This window comes from Molothrus aeneus, chromosome 31 (assembly GCF_037042795.1).
Source record: "Molothrus aeneus isolate 106 chromosome 31, BPBGC_Maene_1.0, whole genome shotgun sequence".
Taxonomy (NCBI): Eukaryota; Metazoa; Chordata; class Aves; order Passeriformes; family Icteridae; genus Molothrus; species Molothrus aeneus.
Window position 1 is genome coordinate 3,005,635 of NC_089676.1, and position 19,667 is coordinate 3,025,301.

The 19,667-nt window shown below is 52.2% G+C and overlaps 2 protein-coding genes across 2 annotated transcripts; both read left to right on the forward strand.

Annotated features, from left to right (window-relative positions):
• The first annotated feature begins 1,652 nt into the window (after positions 1 to 1,652).
• SLAMF1 (signaling lymphocytic activation molecule family member 1) lies at positions 1,653 to 7,539 on the forward strand. The gene is made up of 7 exons (XM_066567986.1): positions 1,653 to 1,704; positions 3,247 to 3,567; positions 4,512 to 4,802; positions 5,881 to 5,991; positions 6,577 to 6,686; positions 7,253 to 7,399; positions 7,495 to 7,539. Exons 1-7 carry the CDS (start codon positions 1,653 to 1,655, stop codon positions 7,537 to 7,539), a joined length of 1,077 nt encoding a protein of 358 aa, XP_066424083.1.
• Positions 7,540 to 13,808: 6,269 nt separating this feature from the next.
• On the forward strand, positions 13,809 to 16,622 carry LOC136568137 (SLAM family member 7-like). The gene is made up of 4 exons (XM_066567987.1): positions 13,809 to 14,115; positions 14,340 to 14,597; positions 14,955 to 14,981; positions 16,471 to 16,622. The coding sequence occupies exons 1-4, from the start codon at positions 13,809 to 13,811 to the stop codon at positions 16,620 to 16,622; spliced, it is 744 nt and encodes a 247-aa protein (XP_066424084.1).
• The last annotated feature ends 3,045 nt before the right edge of the window (positions 16,623 to 19,667 follow it).

A 19,667-nucleotide genomic window follows, 5' to 3' on the forward strand; every position in this document is an offset into this window, starting at 1 on the left:
GCTGCTGAGTTTCCAGCCAGAAAATTCCAGGATGAGCTGATGGGGAGAAGAGAGGATTTGCGATCATCGTTTCCACTTAAAAGAGGTTTTTCCCGCCATTTTTAGTTCCTTGTTCCCAAAAATGTTTCCTGAAAGGAATTTTCCTCTGGATGATTTCACTTCATTAATTTTTCCCTGCCCAACGCCAGCCAAGCCCAGAGGGGGAAAATCGGGGTTTTGGGGGGGATTTTTTGGCTTTTCTTGGCCATTTCCAGGTTGAAAATTTTCCTTTTGGGACCTGGGGGTTGAACTGGTGGAGAAATCCATGGAGAAATCCAGCCTGGCCATGGGAATTCCAGGTGGGATTTGTGCCTCTAAAAACACCCCAAAACACCCCAAAACACCCTCAAAAACCCCAAAGTAGCCCCAAACACCCCATAACCAATGACTCTGCCACCCCAAAATCCTCCCACGCTCCCATTCCAGAAGTTTCCAGGAGAACCACCGCTGTTTGTCCTGGATTAATTCATCCTGCGATTCCCCATCTGTATTTTTTCTGTAAAAGTCTGATTTTTGAGAAATGGTGGCTTTGGGGTTTTACCTATCAGGTGCTTTCTGAGCAAGGAAGGAGGAGGAGCCTCCCAGGAGGTTCCGGGTGGGTTTTTCTGGGTGGTTTTGGGGTTTTTTTGTCATTCAAAAATCATTTCCCGGCAGCAAAACCTCGGGGGAAACTCTGAGCTGGGCTTCCCTGGAAAGCAGCGGGATGTGACCCAATCCTGGGATTGGATTTGGGTTAAAATCCTGGAATTTTCATCCCTGGAGGTGTCCGTGGAACAGCAAGGTGGGAGCTGGTGGCATCTTGGATTGTTGGATCCTGGAGCTCTTCTCCAGCCTCAGGGCTCCTGGAATTCCCTCTCCATCCACACCCTGAAAACCGGGACAAGCGGTGAAATTTGGAGAAAGAAAAAGGCAAAAACCTCGGATTTCAAAGCTGTTCCACCAAAAACAGTGGAGATTTTCCAGCAGCAGATCCATGACTGGGTTTTTTCCGGCCTTTCCCATCCATTCCACCAGGAAGGACCATCCCCATCCCCAGCTGATCCCAAATCCACCCAAATTCACCTGGAACGAGGATTTGGCTTCTCCCAGGTGAGTTTCTGGGGATCTCCCGTCCTTCTCCTCCTTCTGTGGCTCCCATGGAGCGCCAAGCTGGGATTTTCCCGGGAAATTTGGGGATTTCTCACCTTTCTGGGTGGTCCCACCCCTGGGGGGATGGAGCAGATTTTGGGATGCTCCGAGGAATCGCCCACATCCCTTAGTGGGATCGCTTTGAAACTTCCACCCCTCCAGAGCTGGAAAAATCCATTAAATTCCTCCAAAACCGGATTTTTCCTCTTTTTTTCAGAGCAGCCTGAGGACCCCTCAGCGGGATGATGGAATTCTGGCGGAAAAACCAAACCCATTTTCTGCTTTCTTCTGCTTTTTCCCTATTTCATCTCTGGGGCATGGGAGCATAACCCCACGCTTTGAATAATTTCCGAGCAAAGGGGATAAAAGGCAAAGTTTTGACTCAATCAGCCTCACAGAACAGGAAATGAGAGGCCTTGGGGTGAAGTTCTTCCTGTCAGCACCTGCTCCGAGCCCCGGAGCAGCGGAGGCTCCGTGATCCCGGGATGGGCTCCGGGGCCTGGCTCCGGCTGCTCCTCACCCTCGCAGCTCTTTGGGGTACGTGGGGTTTCCTCACGGATTTTTTGGGGGGGGTTTGGGTGGCTTTTTCTGGATTTTGGGGGTGGTTTTTTGGGGTGGGTCTGAAGGGGTTTGGGGCTTTGGGGTGGAGGTGCTCCGGGTGGGATGTGAGGAGCGTCCCCAGAAGTCTCCCGAAGGGAAGAGGGGATTCGAATGTGGTGGGAAAAAATCAGCTGGAAAAGTGAAGGATTTGGGTGAATTTTAACGGGGTTCTGAGAGCCCTGAGGGATTATTTCAGTGCCAGAGGGAGTTGGGATGTTCCAGAGGAAGATTCCTGGAGGATTGGCTCAGATCTCTGGGCTGGGAGATTCCCAAGGAATAAAATCATGGAATGGTTTGGGCTGGAAGGACCTTGACGATCGCCGGCTCCCAACCCTTTCCCATGGGACAACTTCCATGAAAATGGGGCCAATCCCTGGTTTTGGGGGGGTCTGGAGAGCCCCAGACTTCCAGCTGAAATTCCAGGTTCCACTAGCAGGAGGCCGTTTCCCTTTTCCTTTTTCTTCCTTTTTTCTTCCTTTTTTCTTTCTTTTTTCTTCCTTTTTTCTTCCTTTTTTCTTCCTTTTTTCTTCCTTTTTTCTTCCTTTTTTCTTCCTTTCCTTTTTTCTCTCCTTTCTGGGCCAAAACCCATGGAAAAAAGGCTTTGGGAAAAGTGAGGGTGGCACAATGGGGGCCCTTCTCTGCTTTTGGGAGCTCCAGATTTGGCTCCTCCTCCTCCTCCTCCTCCTCCTCCTCCTCTCACAATTTCCTGCAAAAACAAAATTTGTTTACCCAGAAATGAGGGAAAATCTGAGTCAAGAAAAATCTAAATCAAGGAAATTCTGAATCATTGGCTTGGAATAAAAAACAACAAAGGGGTTTGGGGGGAAGAATTCTCCCACAGGAGTTCCGGGCTGTGGGAGATGAAACCCCTCAAATTTTTTCTCAAAAAAACCCAACCTGGGACCACCTCAGCCAGAAGGAAATGCGGGATTTGTACCCGAGCCCGCTCCCAGGCGGCTGCAATTCCCAAAATTCCAGGATGTTTGAAGTTGGGAAAGAGATTCCTTTGGATTTAGGGTCTCACCTTTCGATTTAGGGTCTCACCTTTGAATTTGGGGTCTCACCTTTGGTTTAGGGTCTCTCCTTTGGATTTGGGGTCTTTCCCTTGGATTTGGGGTCTCACCTTTGGATTTGGGGTCTCACAATTGGTTTAGGGTCTCTCCTTTGGATTTGGGGTCTTTCCCTTTGGATTTGGGGTCTCTCCTTTGGATTTGGGTTCTCACCTTTGATTTGGGGTCTTTCCCTTTGGATTTAGGGTCTCTCCTTTGGATTTGGGGTCTTTCCCTTGGATTTGGGGTCTTTCCCTTTGGATTTGAGGTCTCTCCCTTGGACCTGGAGGTTTCTCCCGTGGATCTGGGGTCCTGTGGCTCACCAGGCTGGATCCAGCGCCACCCCTGACCCGATCCCAGAGGATTCCTCCAGGACTGGGATGAGGACGATCCCCGGGAGCCTCAACCCTTCTCCCTCCCCTCTTCCCAGGGATCGGCGCCAGGGAAACGCAGCTGGGGGTTCTGGGGGAGGCGACGCAGCTGCGGGTGCCCCGCGAGCTGCAGAACCGCACGAAGAAATTCGGGGAAGCCTCCTGGAAAAAAATCACCGGGAAGCCGCTCAAGAAGAAACTCCTGCTGAGGGTTTCGGGCGGGAAGCCCATGGAGTTTGAGCCGGGGCGGCTGCGCTTCCACAAGCAGAACTTTTCCCTGGAAATCCTCAACACCAGCCGGGACGACGGACGGCTCTATGAGTACAGCGTCTACAAGGGCTCGGAGGAGGAGGTCTGGCAGATCCAGCTGGAAGTGCTTGGTAAAAAAATCCCCTGGGAATTGCCAAGATGGTGATCCCAGCTTTTTCCTGGGTGTTCCAGACTTTTCCTGCATGTTCCAGACCTTTCCTGCATGTTCCAGGCCTTTTCCTGCATGTTCCAGGCCTTTCCTGCGTGTTCCAGGCCTTTCCTGCATGTTCCAGGCCTTTCCTGAGTGCTCTAGGCCTTTCCTGCATTTTCCAGGCCTTTCCTGCATGTTCCAGGCCTTTTCCTGAGTGTTCCAGGCCTTTCCTGCATGTTCCAGGCCTTTCCTGAGTGCTCTAGGCCTTTCCTGAGTGCTCTAGGCCTTTCCTGCATTTTCCAGGCCTTTTCCTGAGTGTTCCAGGCCTTTCCTGCGTGTTCCAGGCCTTTCCTGAGTGCTCTAGGCCTTTCCTGCATGTTCCAGGCCTTTTCCTGCATGTTCCAGGCCTTTCCTGCATGTTCCAGGCCTTTCCTGAGTGTTCCAGGCCTTTCCTGCATGTTCCAGGCCTTTTCCTGAGTGTTCCAGGCCTTTTCCTGCATGTTCCAGGCCTTTTCCTGAGTGTTCCAGGCCTTTCCTGCATGTTCCAGGCCTTTTCTGGATGTTCCAGGCCTTTCCTGGATGCTTCAGGCCTTTCCTGGATGATTCTGACATTTTGGGAGCAGGTCTGGGAGGTGGGTGGTGATCAAGGGGGTGGGAAACACTCACTTTGATGTCCAAAAAATCCTGGAATTTCCATTTCTCCTTTTTCCAGAGCTGGAGCTCAATCCCAGCTTTTTTGCCGGAATCTCCTGGCTTTTTTTGTTGGACATTCCCAGCCTTTTCCTGGAATTTCCTGCTGTTTTCCTGGATGTTCCTGGTTGTTTTTCCTGGGTGTTCTCAGCCTTTTGGGAGCAGGTCTGGGATGCAGGAGGTGGAAACCAGCGACCTCCAATTGCAAATCCCGGCATTCTCGTCTCTCCCCAGAGCGGGTGGCCGATCCCAGTATCCAGATCCTCGCACGGGAATTGTCCAACGGGAGCTGCCGGCTGGAGCTGAGCTGCTCCTCGGAGCGGGGGGACGAGGTTTCCTACAGCTGGGACAGCCGGGACAGCCGGGACAACGGCACCGGGGGGCTCTGCCAGGCCAACAGCAGCGTCCTGGCGCTCTCGTTCCCGCTGCGGAGCGCGGCCTTCGGCTGCGTCTGCACCGCCCAGAACCGCGTCAGCCGCGGCCGCGCCGCCTTCGACGCCGCCCAGTGCGGATCCCAGCACAGGGGTAGGTCCTGGGATCCCGGAATCCTGGAATCCTGGAATCCCGGAAGCCCGGAATTCCAGAACGCCAGAATCCCAGAATCATGGAACCCTAGAATCCCGGAACCCCGGAATCCTGGAATTCTGGAATCCCAGAACCTTGGTACACTAGAATCCTGGAACCCCAGAATCCCAGAATTCTGGAATCCCAGAATCTTGGAACACTAGAATCCTGGGATTCTTCTGGAACCCTGGAATCCCAGAATCCCTGAATCTTGGAATTCCAGAATCATGGAATCCCAGAAGCCGGGAATTCCAGAACGCCAGAATCCCAGAACCATGGAGTCCTAGAATCCTCAGAACCCTGTAATCCTGGAATTCTGCAATCCCAGGATCATAGAACCCTGGAATCCTGGAATTCCAGAACCCCAGTACCCCAGAATCCCAGAATTCTGGAACCCCAGAAGCCCAGAATCCTGGAATCCCGTAATCCTGGAACCCCAGAATCCCAGAATTCCAGAACCTCAGAATCCCAGGGTTGTGGGGTGGGAAGGAAGCTCTGGAGGTATCCAGATGGTGGGAACTTGGTGGATTTGGGCAGAAATTTGCGATATTTGTGGGGGAAATTGAGAGATTTCTATGGATATTTGAAATATTCCTATGGAGTAATGGGATCCCCCCTTTAGACAGGAGATTTTTACGGATATTGGAGATATTTCTATGAACATTCAAGATATTTCTGTCCCTCAAGCCCCCTTAAAGCCACCAGGGAGATTTTAGGGTTTTTTCTGATCCCACATCCAGCCTTCAGAGGGTTTTTAGCTCAAATAAGGCAAATAAAGAGAGCTCAGAGCCATTTCCTGCCCTTTGCTTCCTGTTCAAATCAACCCCAAATCAGGTGACAGAGGTGACAAAATCAGCCTCCAAATCCGGTGACAAAGTGACAAAATTCAGACCCAAAATTAGGGTACAGTGGTGAGAAAATCCACCCCAAAGTCAGGGGAGAAAGTGACAAAAATCAGTGCCCAAATCAGGTGACAGAGGTGACAAAAGGCTCTGCGTGACCCGGGGCCACCTCCCCTGAGTGTCCCCTCCTGTCCCAGATGTCCGTGGGGTGAGGAGAGAGCTCCTGGTCCCTCTGGTGCTCAGTGCCATCGTCATCATCCTCGCCATCATGGTCATTGTCACCTGCAGGGCCACCCGCTCGGCCAAATGTGAGTTTGGGGGGTCCTGGACCGGGTGGGGACCCCCAAAATTCCAGAGGTTGGGAAAGAATTCCGAGGTCATCGAGCCCAGGCTGTGACCAGTCTCCGTGCGGCCACCTGAGGGACAGGAGATGGGACTGGGATCGCTGGGATCGCTGGGATCGCTGGGATCGCTGGGATCACTGGGATCCTCTCCCAGCTCAGCCCCGAGGGACCCAGGACGAGCTCCTGGCAGAGAAAATCCTGGAAGGAGAATTCCTGTGGGAGCTGGGGGCGCTCATCCTGGAGAAAAGGGGGATCCAGGGGCCATTTGGGATCAGCCAGGGGGGATTTGGGATCTGATCCCAGGGAACGGGAGCAGGACAAGAGGGAACGGCCTCGAGCCATGCCAGGGCTGGAAATTTGGGAAGATTCCCCCTGGAAAAGGGAAAAGGGCTTGGAAGGGGCTCATGGAGCTTCGGAGTGTCCGAGGAATTCCTGGAGATTCCTTGGGATGACCAAGGGGGAGCCGGACACCGCTCGCACTCGGAGGCCTTGGAATTCTTTTCCAACCTGGCTGATCCCAGGATTGTGTGACCCCTCCCCACCCCACAGGTGGCTCAGGCCTCTCCCAGGTCACCCCGGACCCCGCCCAGGTCACCCCAGACCCCGCCCAGGTCACCCCGGCCAGCGCCACCATCTACGCCCAGGTGCAGCGTGTGCAGGTGAGGGGGAAATGGGGAAAAAATGGGGAAAATGGGGGAAAAACGGGGGGAAATGGGGAAAAGAGGGGAAAATGAGCAAAAGAGGGGAAAAATGGGGGGAAATGGGGAAAAAGGGGGAAATGGGGAAAAGGGGGAAAAAGGGGGGGAAATGGGGAAAAGGGGGGAAAAAGGGGAGAGAAAGTATGGGGGAAAGGGCAAAGAAAAGGGGAAGAAAGGGAAAAGGGGAGGAAAATATAAAAAAGGGAGGAAGGGCAAAAAGGGGATTAAGGGAGGAAAAGGGGGAGAAAGGGGGAAAAGGGGGGAAAAGGAAAGGGCGCCATTGCGGGGGGGTCATCCATCCCTGCTGCCCAGCCCAGCGGGAATTTGGGAATCTCGGGGATAAAGCCGAGTGACGCAACTTGCCGAGTCCCCCGCGTCCCACGGTGGCTTTGGGGACAAACTCCGGGATTTTCCCCCTTTTCCGAGCCCCTGCTGGGCACAGCCCCGGCAGGCAAAGGGGGCGGCAGGGCCGAGGCGGCCCCGTGGGGAGCCGGGGGTCGCTGCCCACCCTTTGTCCCCTCCCTCAGAAGCCCAAAGGGGCCGCCCCCAGCGCCGCCCCCCCGTCCTGCACCACCATCTACGCCGCGGCCACCGGGCCACCCCCGGCCCCCGACGGAGCCCCCCGGTCCCCAGCCCGGTCCCCAACCCTGCGGGGACGCTCCCCGCTGTCCCAGGTAAGGGGGACTGTCCCCAACGCCCCCCCCGCGGGGCACCCCCGGCCCAGCCACCTCGCCGACCCCTTTGTGTCCCCGCTTTTGTCCCCTCCAAGGAGCCCACGACGGTTTATGCCAGCGTGACCCTTCCCGTGGCCTGAGCCTCCCTGGGATCCCTTCCTGGCTGGAATCGCCGCTGATCCCCTGAGGGATCCTTTGGGAATCCTGGGGGATCCTTTGGGAATCTCGGGGGAATCCTTCGGGGATCCCTGAGCAGCCCCAGAGCCTCCACAGGATCTGTTCCTGACTGGAATTGCCGCTGATCCTGGGGGAATCCTTTGGGGATCCCAGGGAATCCTTCGGGGATCCCTGAGCAGCCCCAGAGCCTCCACGGGATCCGTTCCATGCTGGAATCACCGCTGATCCTGGGGGAATCCTTTGGGAATCTCGGGGGAATCCTTTGGGGATCCCTGAGCAGCCCCAGAGCCTCCACGGGATCCGTTCCTGACTGGAATTGCCGCTGATCCTGGGGGAATCCTTCGGGGATCCTGGGGGGATCCTTTGGGGATCCCTGACCAACTCCAGAGCCTCCCTGGGATCTGTTCCCGTCTGGAATCACTGCTGATCCTGGGGGAATCCTTTGGGGATCCTGGGGGGATCCTTCGGGGATCCCTGAGCAGCCCCAGAGCCTCCCTGGGATCTGTTCCCGTCTGGAATCACGGCTGATCCTGGGGGAATCCTTTGGGAAGCCCCTGAGGATCCTTTGGGAACCCCCTGAGCATCCCCAGAGCCTCCCTGGGATCCGTTCCATGCTGGAATCACCGCTGATCCCGGGGGATCCTTTGGGAAGCCCCTGAGCACCCCCAGAGCAATCAGAGGGAGCTCTCCGCGGCGAGCGGCGTGTCCGGCGTGGCCGGAGCGGTGTGGGGCGGTCAAACAAGGGCTGGACGCAGGCAAGGAGCCTCCACGTGCTGCTCTGCAGTGCCTGGAGTTTGTTCTTTTCTCTCACTTGAGGGAGGATAAAAGCACGGAAAGGGCTCGTGTCTGGCCCGGATGGTCACCGACGGCTCCGCTGGTTGAGGTGAATCCCAGCCGTGGCAGAATCTTGTCCAGCCCCAGCCCAGCCCGCTGTGAAAAACGCCAGCCGGTTGTTTTCAACGTTGTAAAAGTTTAATAGTAATAAAATGGTTATAAAAATAGTAATACGATTGGAGGAATAATAATTTGGACAATTTGGATTAGGACAATACGAGACAACAAAAACAAAGAGTTAGGGACAGTCCAGGTACCTCTTTCTGGGCAAAATAAGCCCAAAAAAAGGACACAGATTAACAGAGGCTTAACCCTTAAAAGCAATGGCCTGTTGCATATTCATACACCTCATGCAGGATGCATAAATTCCATTCAAACACAGGATTCTGTCTGGTCACTGCCAATTTCTACCTCCGAATCCTGACAGCACCTTCGAGGCAGGAAGAAGTTCATTTCTCCTGATAATGGAGCAATAAATTCTTGTTCTCTGAAAGATCCAGGTGTCCTGTGGCCGCTATCTCAGTGCGAGTCCTTTCTTTAAAAAAAGAATCCTACATAGCATCGTTTCTATTTTAACAATTTTTTATAACCTAAAACTACATTTAACACACTCCTTAAGAGAATTAATACAGCGTCACTTTCTAACACAACACATATAATATTCATTTTCATATTTGCGAAAAGCCAACCATACAATACGTGCATTTTTCAGGCCCGGGCTGGTGGCAGGGCAGGGTTTGGGAGCAGCCAGATGTCAGAAATCACGGCCCCGTGGCAATGCCCTCCCTGCCTGGTGCCTGATGGCGGTGGGAGGTTTATGGTGGTTTCTTGTTTAGGTGGCCTCTGTTCTCCCTGTGCGAAACACGCCCACTCCCCGGTGAAAGTTTAAGAAGTTTAATAAAGGACAATGGGAGACAGGGACCACAGAGCGAAGGCTGTTACGGCATCAGCCAAGAGCACACTGTTATCCTCCGGGATACCCCGCAAATACCTTTTGATTACACCAGCCTGTTGCATATTCATAGACCCCGATGCATACCCATAAATTAGTTTACATTTTCCAGGAGCTGCTTTACGTGGCCTCTCCTGGGGTCTCCCTTTTTAGAGCGTGCATTTTCTTGGCTCTTTAGTCCATTCTTATCCCCTCCAGTTCCTGGGCCCTGGCCCGCTCTGCCTTCAGAGGGTGAGGGCCGATGGTTGGCGCATCTGTCCAGGTGTGCTCGTCCCGATGGTTGGCACATCTGTCCAGGTGTGCTCATCCCGATGGTTGGCGCATCTGTCCAGGTGTGCTCGTCCCGATGGTTGGCACATCTGTCCAGGTGTGCTCGTCCCGATGGTTGGCGCATCTGTCCAGGTGTGCTCGTCCCGATGGTTGGCACATCTGTCCAGGTGTGCTCGTCCCGATGGTCGGCGCATCTGTCCAGGTGTGCTCGTCCCGCGTGCACTGGCTGTTATCCCGCCCAAGCAGGCACTTTAACGCAAGCACACTTGTATCAGCTATTTCCCTGAGCTTAATTAACAGCAGAAACAAAAACACCTTTTTTGTTTTGTATATATCTTTATACAAATACGTATACATCTTTATAACAAAGTTACATTAACATCACACATAAAGAATCCGTTTTAACATTTGCGAAAAGCCAATATTGTGTATCTGTAACATTAAAAGCCAATATTATATATCTGTAACATTAAAAGCCAATATTATGTATCTATAACATTAAAAGCCAATATTATATATCTGTAACATTAAAAGCCAATATTATGTATCTATAACATTATATTTACATATGTAATTTGTATCTATAACATCCCCATAGCTCCCTTACCCCACCCCATCATTGTTTAACATCACACATATAGAACCCATTTTAACATTTGCAAAAAGCCAATATTATGTATCTGTAACATTAAAAGCCAATATTGTGTATCTATAACATTAACAGCCAATATTATATATCTATAACATTAAAAGCCAATATTATATATCTATAACATTATATTTACATATATAATTTGTATCTATGACATCCCCATAGCTCCCTTCCCCTGCCCTGGCACTGTTTAACATCACACATAAAGAATCCATTTTAACATTTGCAAAAAGCCAATATTATGCATCTATAACATTAAAAGCCAATATTATATATCTATAATTATTTAAATTATAAATTATATAAATTAGATATATAAATTATATTATAATTATTTAAATTATTATATAAATCTATTATATTTACATATATAATTTGTATCTATGACATCTCCATAGTTCCCTTCCCCTGCCCTGGCACTGTTTAACATCACACATAAAGAATCCATTTTAACATTTGCAAAAAAACAATATTTGTATCGATAACATTAAAAGCCAGTATTGTGTATCGATAACATTAAAAGCCAATATTTGTATCTATAACATTAAAAGCCAATATTTGTATCGATAACATTAAAAGCCGATATTGTGTATCTATTACATTAAAAGCCAATATTTGTATCTATAACATTAAAAGCCAATATTTGTATCGGTAACATTAAAAGCCGATATTGTGTATCGATAACATTAAAAGCCAATATTGTGTATCTGTAACATTAAAAGCCAATATTGTGTATCGATAACATTAAAAGCCAATATTTGTATTGGTAACATTAAAAGCCGATATTGTGTATCTATAACATTAAAAGCCAATATTTGTATCTATAACATTAAAAGCCGATATTGTGTATCTATAACATTAAAAGCCAATATTGTGTATCGATAACATTATGCACAGATATTTAATTCGTATCCATGGCACCCCCATAGCTCCGTTCCCTGCCCCGGCACTGCTGCCCCGGGACAGCCCGGGTTGCCCGGGGCGTGCGGGGAGAAGGCAGAGTTTGCCCTGTAGCCTTTATCAGTCAATCCTGCCATCCAGGGGGCGCGGACTGAGGTAAAAGCACCTGATCTTGGCAAGCGAACAGAATCTTCTTGGTAAAGAAGATTCCTGCACCGCTGAGTAAGAATTTGCGGGTTTGGAGAGCGGCCAGGTAAGCGGAAAGGAAGCGGCTGGGCGCGGCCAATTATTCATTGACTGGGCTTGTCGCCCACTCGTCCCTTTCTCATCGCTTTGCTGTATTTTGTCAAAGTTTACCAAACTTCCAGAAGTTTGGAAAGTGGGTGTGGTTTCTCACAGGAGGCTCACGGATCTCGTCACTGCCAGGCGCGGACGAGGAGAGCAGCGGAGGAGGCAGGGCAGGCATGGCCCCGCTGGCCGGCAAGAGGTGAGAGAACCGGGGAGTCCGGAGTCCCCCAAACCCGCAGCCGGCCCCTCTCCATCCCCCCGGGCGGGCGAAGCTCGGAGCGGCGGCCCCGGAGCGGCCGCTGAGGCGCGGGCTCCGCTCGGGGCTGGCGAGTGCCCGGCGGGGGCTTCCCCTGCTCCGGCTCCCCGCGGCTCCTTGGCGCCTTCCTCTTTTTCCTCTCCTTCTCCCGCCACCCCCTCCCCTATTTCCCCCCCTCTCCTCCCCATTTTCCCCCTCCTTCCCTCCCTCCCTTCTCCTTCCCGCCTTCCTCCCGTCCTGCGGGGCTGCCCTGTGGCTCCCTTCCCCCCTCTCCGCTTTCTCAGCCCCCCCCCGCTCCTCCTCCTCCTCCTCCTCCTCCTCCTCCTCCTCCTCGCCGCCATCCCCTTATTCCTCCCCTCCCTGCATCCCATCGCGAGATCCCGCCTGGAATGGTGAGATGCAAACTGGAATGGTGAGATTCCAAACTGGAATGCTGAGATTCCAAACTGGAATGGTGAGATTCCACCTGGAGTGGTCAGATCCCACCAGGTCTGGTGTCCCCAACGTGAGAAGTTCATGGAGCTGTTGGGGTGAGTCCGCGGTTTCCAGGTTCCCTTCCCTGCGGCCACGGGCAGTGCTCAGCCTGGAGGAGCCGTGGTGGAGCTGCCCCACGCAGCCCTGGCAGTGCCCGGGGCCAGGCTGGGCAGGGCTGGGTCACCCATGTGGCCGGGAGAGGTAGGCCTCAGCCCGGGGGTGGAAGGGTGGAAGAGAGAGAGAGAGACACCGGGAGGCACCGGGCAGCCCGCCCTGAGAGACAGAGAGAGAGAGAGAGAGAGAGAGAGAGAGAGAAAGAGAGAGAGAGAAAGAGAGCCGCTGCCTGGGACTGTAACCTTGAACCTGGATAAACATGGGCCTGTGCCGGCAGCACGGCTGGGACGGAGATGGAGGGGGGGTGCAGCCGGCCGCTTGTAGGAGCTTTTAACCCCTTTTTGGAGAATGAGAACTTTACAGAACATTGACCTTTCCTAGAAGATAGAGTGGAAGATGAGGAAGGAATGTGCAAGTGTGAGAGAGGTCTGGGCGAGTGAGAAGTAGTGGAAGAGAAGAATCCTAGTGGGAAGAGATGATGGAGTGGCTTTTCCTGGACTCTTTTTGTACAGCCATGGACAGAACCATGTTCCTTGTGACACAGAGACTGCATCTAGGGGGAGGCAATGCCTCAGAACCAAGAGGGTTCAGTGTTGGTGCCCCTCGGCCCCAGGGGGTGAAAAAATATGGGGGGGACAAGTGTCCCAAAGGAGAGATTGTGGGGACAGGTGTCCCAAAGGAGAGATTGTGGGGACAGGTGTCCCAAAGGAGAGATGGACAGACCCATGTTCCTTGTGATACAGAGACTGCTCAGTGTTGATGCCCCTCGGCCCCAGGGGGTGGAAAAATATGGGGGGGACAGGTGTCCCAAAGGAGAGATTGTGAGGACAGGTGTCCCAAAGGAGAGATGGACAGACCCATGTTCCTTGTGATACAGAGACTGCTCAGTGTTGGTGCCCCTCGGCCCCAGGGGGTGAAAATATAGGGGGGACAGGTGTCCCAAAGGAGAGATTGTGGGGACAGGTGTCCCAAAGGAGAGACTGTGCCTTTTTTGGATCGGGACAGAGCATCCTTAAAAGACAACCCTAGAAGCAGCTCTGGTCCGTGTTCAGTGGTGAGAGCACTGGACATGGAAAGGAAGAAGTCACGATGGCAGATGTACTCTGGGCAGTGCCACGAGTGACACAGAAACACACGAGGCTTCAGCTGTGTTTCCAGGGGAAGCCCATGGCACAAGAAGGACTCCTCTCCTCTTGATGAACTGAGGATTGATTGTCTGAAGGGCGGTGCTGGACCGAGAGTTGGTGATTTGAGGAATAGATGTATTGTGTTGGAAATTTGGTGGGGGGAGGAGGAAATGCATTTGTGAAGTTTTCATTTTCCTGTGTGTGTATGTTCCTTTTATCTATAGTTGTAGAGTAGTTAATAAAGTTCTGTTTTCTTTTCTTTCCTAAGCTGGAGCCTGCTTTTCTTATTCCTGGTCGCATCTCACAGCAGCTACCAGGGAGAGGGTATCTCCATGGGGGCACTGGCATTGTCCCAGTCTCAAACCATGACAGCCAGCAACACCACGGAGGTGGTGAAGACCGTGGGTGGCTCCGTGACCTTCCACAGCCACAGCACAGATGGAAACACAGATGGAAACGCAGCACTCTGGGAGTTTGGGAATGAAGCCATAGTGACTGTGGAATTTGAGGACCCGTCTAACCCTGAATTTCATAAAGACAAATTCGAAACCCGTTTTGCCGTCTCTGAGAACGGCCGCGCGCTCACCATCTCCCAGCTGAGGATGGAGGATGCCGGGACCTACTCTGTAACCGCTGGCGATAAAAAATCCACCTTCACCCTGCAGGTGTTCAGTAAGTGCTGTTTTGGGGGTGGTTTTAGTGCTGTTTTGGGGATGCTTTTGGTGCTGTTTTGGGGGTGCTTTCAGTGCTGGTTTGGGGATGCTTTCAGTGCTGTTTTGGGGGTGCTTTCGGTGCTGTTTTGGGGGTGCTTTCAGTGCTGTTTTGGGGGTGCTTTCGGTGCTGTTTTGGGGGGTTTCACACTAAAGGAGAGGTTTGTGACCCCCCTGTGCCCCCAGAGGAGCTGGCAGAGCCCACGGTGACCTGCGAGGCCCAGAACTGCTCGGGCGGGAGCTGCAGCTCCTCCCTGCGCTGCTCCGCGCCCGGCGCCGGCTTCGGGAACGTCTCCTACACCTGGGATCAGCCATGGGCTGAGGGACCCCTGCTGCCGCTGAACAAATCATCCTGGGACAAGCTGGAGCCGCTGACGTGCACGGCCCGGAACCCCGTCAGCAGCAGGAACGTCACCATCACCAACCCCGGGGTGCTCTGCACAGGTGAGAGCCGGGGACAGGCGGGGAAAGGTGGGGTGGGCTGATCCTGATCCCTGAGAGCAGGAAAAGCTGGGATTTGGGGATGGGCTGGGCTGATCCCTGAGAGCAGGAAAAGCTGGGATTTGGGGATGGGCTGATCCTGATCCCTGAGAGCAGGAAAAGCTGGGATTTGGGGATGGGCTGGGCTGATCCCTGAGAGCAGGAAAAGCTGGGATTTGGGGATGGGCTGGGCTGATCCCTGAGAGCAGGAAAAGCTGGGATTTGGGGATGGGCTGGGCTGATCCCTCTGTCCGGGGCTCTGGCTCTCCCTGGGATGCCGAGGGAAGCTCTGACCCCTGTCCTGTTCTCTCCCCTCACCAGGAAACTCCACGCGCCCTCCCAGCCCAGGTAAGCTGCCAGCCCTGCCCATGTCCAGCCCTGCCCATGTCCAGCCCTGCCCATGTCCAGCCGTGCTCCCGAGTGTCCCTGAGTGTCCCCAAGTGCCCGGGGCGGCTTTTCCATGTCTGTGCCAGGGACAGGACAAGGCGTGGTGGCCACAAACCCAACCCCAAGAAGTTCCACCTCCGTTTGAGGACCTCTTCCCACGGAGTGTCACCCTCTGGAGCCACCCCAAACCCACCTGGCCCTGTCCCCGTGTCCCCGGCTCTGGGTCACCCTGTCCTGGCAGAGCTGGGAGATCTCCAGAGTTCCTTTCTCACCCAACAACTGTGGGATTTGGAGATTTGGGGATTTGGGGATTCTGGGATTCTCCCGCCGCTGCCTCTCCCAAGCCGCTCGTCCTCGTCCAGCGCCGCCTCTGCCCTGGCTTGGAGTGAGATCCCCTGGAATGAGGGATCAGGGCGGGATTTGAGGCCAAATCCCCTCTGCCCCAATGCCAGAAAGAGCAGATTTATTTTGGGTTGTTGCCCCTGGATCTTCTTTCTTTTGTAGGTGCCCACTCCAGCAGCTTGGTTTCGATCTGTTTCGCGATTGGAGCTCCAGCGCTTTTATCGCTTTTAGTGATTTTCCTCATGATCTGCTATAAAAGAGGTGAGCATGGAAAACCATCCCTGGAGCCCTGGGGAGCAGGAGGTGGGACCTGGGAGGGGGACAGAGCCAGGGTGGGGCTGATTTGGGGTGGATTTGGGGCTGATTTTGGTTCTCCTGACTCTGTCTCGTCTCCCCTCGTGGTTTAACAGATTCTTGGGTTTTTGGCTGGGGGAGAGCCCAGGGGCTGCGGGGTTGGTTCCCTGTGGGGAGGAGCCAATCCGCTGGCAGGGCCTGAAGAGCCAATCACCTGGCTGGCTCCGATGATTGACACCCGGCTACAGCGCTGAGAGGAGCTGGACACACCTCTGTGGAAAAGCAGATTTTTTAAAAACCAACAAAGCCCAAGGAAAGCCCTTTTTCCTCTGGCCTGGGGACGGGTTCCTGGCTGGCCCCACGCGGCCAGGTTGGCGCGGGGTTGGGCTGAGGTTTCTGCCACCGGGACTGTCCCAGCACCAGGAGCAGCCTCAGGGCCAGGACCAGCACCAGGAGCAGCCACCGGGACTGTCCCAGTGCCAGGAGCAGCCTCAGGGCCAGGACCAGCACCAGGAGCAGCCACCGGGACTGTCCCAGCACCAGGAGCAGCCTCAGGGCCAGGACCAGCACCAGGAGCAGCTACCAGGACTGTCCCAGCACCAGGAGCAGCCTCAGGGCCAGGACCAGCACCAGGAGCAGCCTCGGGGCCAGCACTGGGGGCAGCTCCAAAATCCTCACGGCCGGGGCAGCGCCGCGCAGCCGCCGCTCTCTCAGCACACCTGCAGCGATCTGTGCTTGGCCGCTTTCAGCCAGGGGTGCTGCAGACAGAAGGGCAAAAGCAGCCACAGCAGGTTGGGTCTTTTTTCCTTTTTAGCGGTGCTCTGGATGAAGGAAAGGCGCAGGAGCAGCGCTGGCCACTCACACGGTGTCACTGGGGACCGCCTGACGGACGGCGAGGGGCAGGCCGAGGAATCTGAGCCTGAAGCAGATCAACCCTTTGGTGCTGTACAACACTACGAAAACTGATTCAGTTGACAAAGCTTGAGAACAAACAGACCTACAAACACTAATTCTCTCCCAGATGAGGAAAGGACAAGGTGAAAGCGCATAAAGAAAACAACATGGGACACTGAGGTCAGTGAGGAGGGAATCAAATTTTAGATGGGAGGGGATTGAGGAGATGCCTTGGTCTTGGGCTGAAATGCTTTTGTAAGGCTATGGTGAAGATATATTTGATACATCAGACTTTGTTTTTTCCCTGTAATTCATGGGAGGATGAGGCATTCAACCACAGCCATGAGCAAAAGCATCAGCATTGGAATGAGCAGATGTTGCAGTAGCTGTGATCCAATGAGAAGTTTGAACAGAGAGGGATGAGAAAGGTGAAAAACCTTGCCCTCTGTTCCCGGAGACGGATTAAAAGAACTTTTGTTTTTATGCTGGAATAGCTCAACCTGAAAAATATCAGCCCAGGAAGCTGACATGGCCCCTGAAGGCAGCTGCGGGGAGGCTGTGAACGATGGGAGCGCTTCACAATTGCAGATTTCCAGGCAGCCACGAGAGAACGTGTGGTGGTTTGACAGGAAATGTGTTTTTTGGGATGCTGTGTTTTTGGCCAATGGATATTCAGACTTCCTTGTTGTGCCAGCTTCAGTTTGAAACTGGACAGAAACGCCGATCTTGTGTAGCGGTTTTGGTTCACTAATTTGAGATTTCTCGGTTAATGCACTGAAATTGGTGTAATGGGCTTAGTGATTAGCTGCCCCTAATCACTAGCGGCAGCACGAGCCCCGTCGTGGGAATAATGTGCCCTGACTCCCTGATTTCAGAAGGCTGAGTAAAATGCTTTAGTATGCTATACTATATTTTTATTATTATTGAGCTATAATAATAATACAGTATAGCTTAATAATTATTATTAAGATATACTATAGTATTAATAATCGATACTATATTATTGTTATTAAGCCATACTTTGTTATTATTATTAAGTCATTCTATATTATTACTATTAATCTATACTGTACTGTATTACCAGTACTATACACTAACTAGAAAAACCCGTGACCATTACCGGACAGTCACGACACAGCTTTGACTTAATTGGCCAACCCACCCAAAAAACCATCACCAGAGTCCAGCTAACAGCTCTGTTACTCTTGGTAAACAATCCCCATCACACATTTCCCATGTGCCAAACAACAGAGGCAGCAAGCAGAGACAGGAACTGTTTTCTCTTCTCTCTCTCTGAGCTTTGTCACTCCCTTCCCCAGGAAAAATCCTGGCAGAGAGAATTACGTCTCTCTCTGTTGAGAGAATTTCAATACCACTCACTGGAATGTAATTGCCCTTTTCTTCTCGGGAGGTAGGATTAGGGAACGGCAAAGCAGGGCCAGAACTTGAAAACACTATTAAGAAAAAATATTTATTTATTTATTTATTTATTTATTTATTTATTTATTTATTCTTTTTCCTATTATTCTTTACTTTTCTATTTATTTTTATAGTTTGTTTTTATATTTATTTAACGGCGACTAAAATGAAGGAACACTAACAATTAAAATTCCTCTTCCCCCTACAACTTTTCTTTTCCTACTGCTAATGCAAAGAGACAAAACCTAAAATTTCAGTCAGTTTTTTACCTCTAGAACTGCCTTTCTCCGTTTCACTTTGGGAGAGAAGTCCCTCTGGTTAATGTTGTGGCAACTTCTCCACAAGGAAACCGTTCTCTCGTGGCTCCCTCCAGGAACAGCAGCCACCCAAGGAAATCTGCAATCAGGAAGTTCCTCCCATTTTCCACAAGTTTTTCCCGAGCTGTGTTCGTGGGCCGTGTCAGTTTATGGGGCACTGTCAGAAAGATGAGCTGTCCAAGGCTCTCTTTTTCTCAGGATTTCAGCCCAAAATTAAAGGCATCTCCTCACCCCTCTCATCTGGGTGCCAGCTTCCTCTTCACTGACCTCGGTGCCTTCATGTTGCCCCTCTACATGCCAGCATTTTGTGCCTTCATGTTGCCCCTCTACCCGCCACCATTTTGTGCCTTCATGTTGCCCCTCTACCCGCCACCATTTTGTGCCTTCATGTTGCCCCTCTACCCGCCACCATTTTGTGCCTTCATGTTGCCCCTCTACCCGCCACCATTTTGTGCCTTCATGTTGCCCCTCTACCCGCCACCATTTTGTGCCTTCATGTTGCCCCTCTACCCGCCACCATTTTGTGCCTTCATGTTGCCCCTCTACCCGCCACCATTTTGTGCCTTCATGTTGCCCCTCTACCCGCCACCATTTTGTGCCTTCATGTTGCCCCTCTACCCGCCACCATTTTGTGCCTTCATGTTGCCCCTCTACCCGCCACCATTTTGTCCCTCTTCTCTCACTAGAGGAGGATGGAAACACTGAGAGCATGGACGGGCTCAGCCGCTGGTTTACAAACAACTGAGCCCGCAGGAGCACAAATTGATAAAACACAAGTTTACCCACAGCGATGAAGAAGGCAAGGCCATTAGCATGGAAACCGATAGAACAGACAAAACCAGGGATGTCTGCAGGGAGAGGATGCGTGCCTCAGGGAACAGCAGTGTTTAAACGCCACCGTTTCAGTACTTGACATTCACATCTTTGCACAAGTACAATGCAATAAGGTCTTGATTTCTCAAGGGAGTGCAATCGCCTGTTTTGGTGTAGCTAAATATTTATATCACCCCTTTGGTTTAGGGGTAAAAAACTTGAAAACAGTTTTTGGTAATAAAGGAGGTACCGTTCCTGTCTAAGACTCAGGAACAATTTGTAATAATTTGTAATAACAATTTTGTAACAACAGTTTGTAATAATAAAGGAGGTACCGTTCCTGTCTTTGCACAAGTGTGTGTCCATCTCAGCCGTGACAGCCCGGGCTCTGCAGATGCTCACCTGAGCCTGGCTGGGCTGGGGAGGGCCAGACTCAGCAGCCAGGCCAGACTAAACCAGGCCAGACTCAGCAGCCAGGCCAGACTCAGTTTGGTGAACCCAAAGCTCTTCACTGAATTGGTGTTTCTGCCTGGTCACGAATCAAAACCACTACAATTGGAGGTGCTTC

Coding starts and splice junctions, on each gene's coding strand:
- LOC136568137 (XM_066567987.1), top strand. CDS start 13,809: ATGACAGCCAGCAACACCACGGAGGTGGTGAAGACCGTGGGTGGCTCC. Junction 14,598..14,954: donor CCCCGGGGTGCTCTGCACAG/GTGAGAGCCGGG, acceptor TCCCCTCACCAG/GAAACTCCACGCGCCCTCCC. Junction 14,982..16,470: donor CACGCGCCCTCCCAGCCCAG/GTAAGCTGCCAG, acceptor TTTCCTTTTTAG/CGGTGCTCTGGATGAAGGAA.
- SLAMF1 (XM_066567986.1), top strand. CDS start 1,653: ATGGGCTCCGGGGCCTGGCTCCGGCTGCTCCTCACCCTCGCAGCTCTT. Junction 3,568..4,511: donor GATCCAGCTGGAAGTGCTTG/GTAAAAAAATCC, acceptor GTCTCTCCCCAG/AGCGGGTGGCCGATCCCAGT. Junction 6,687..7,252: donor CCCAGGTGCAGCGTGTGCAG/GTGAGGGGGAAA, acceptor CCCCTCCCTCAG/AAGCCCAAAGGGGCCGCCCC.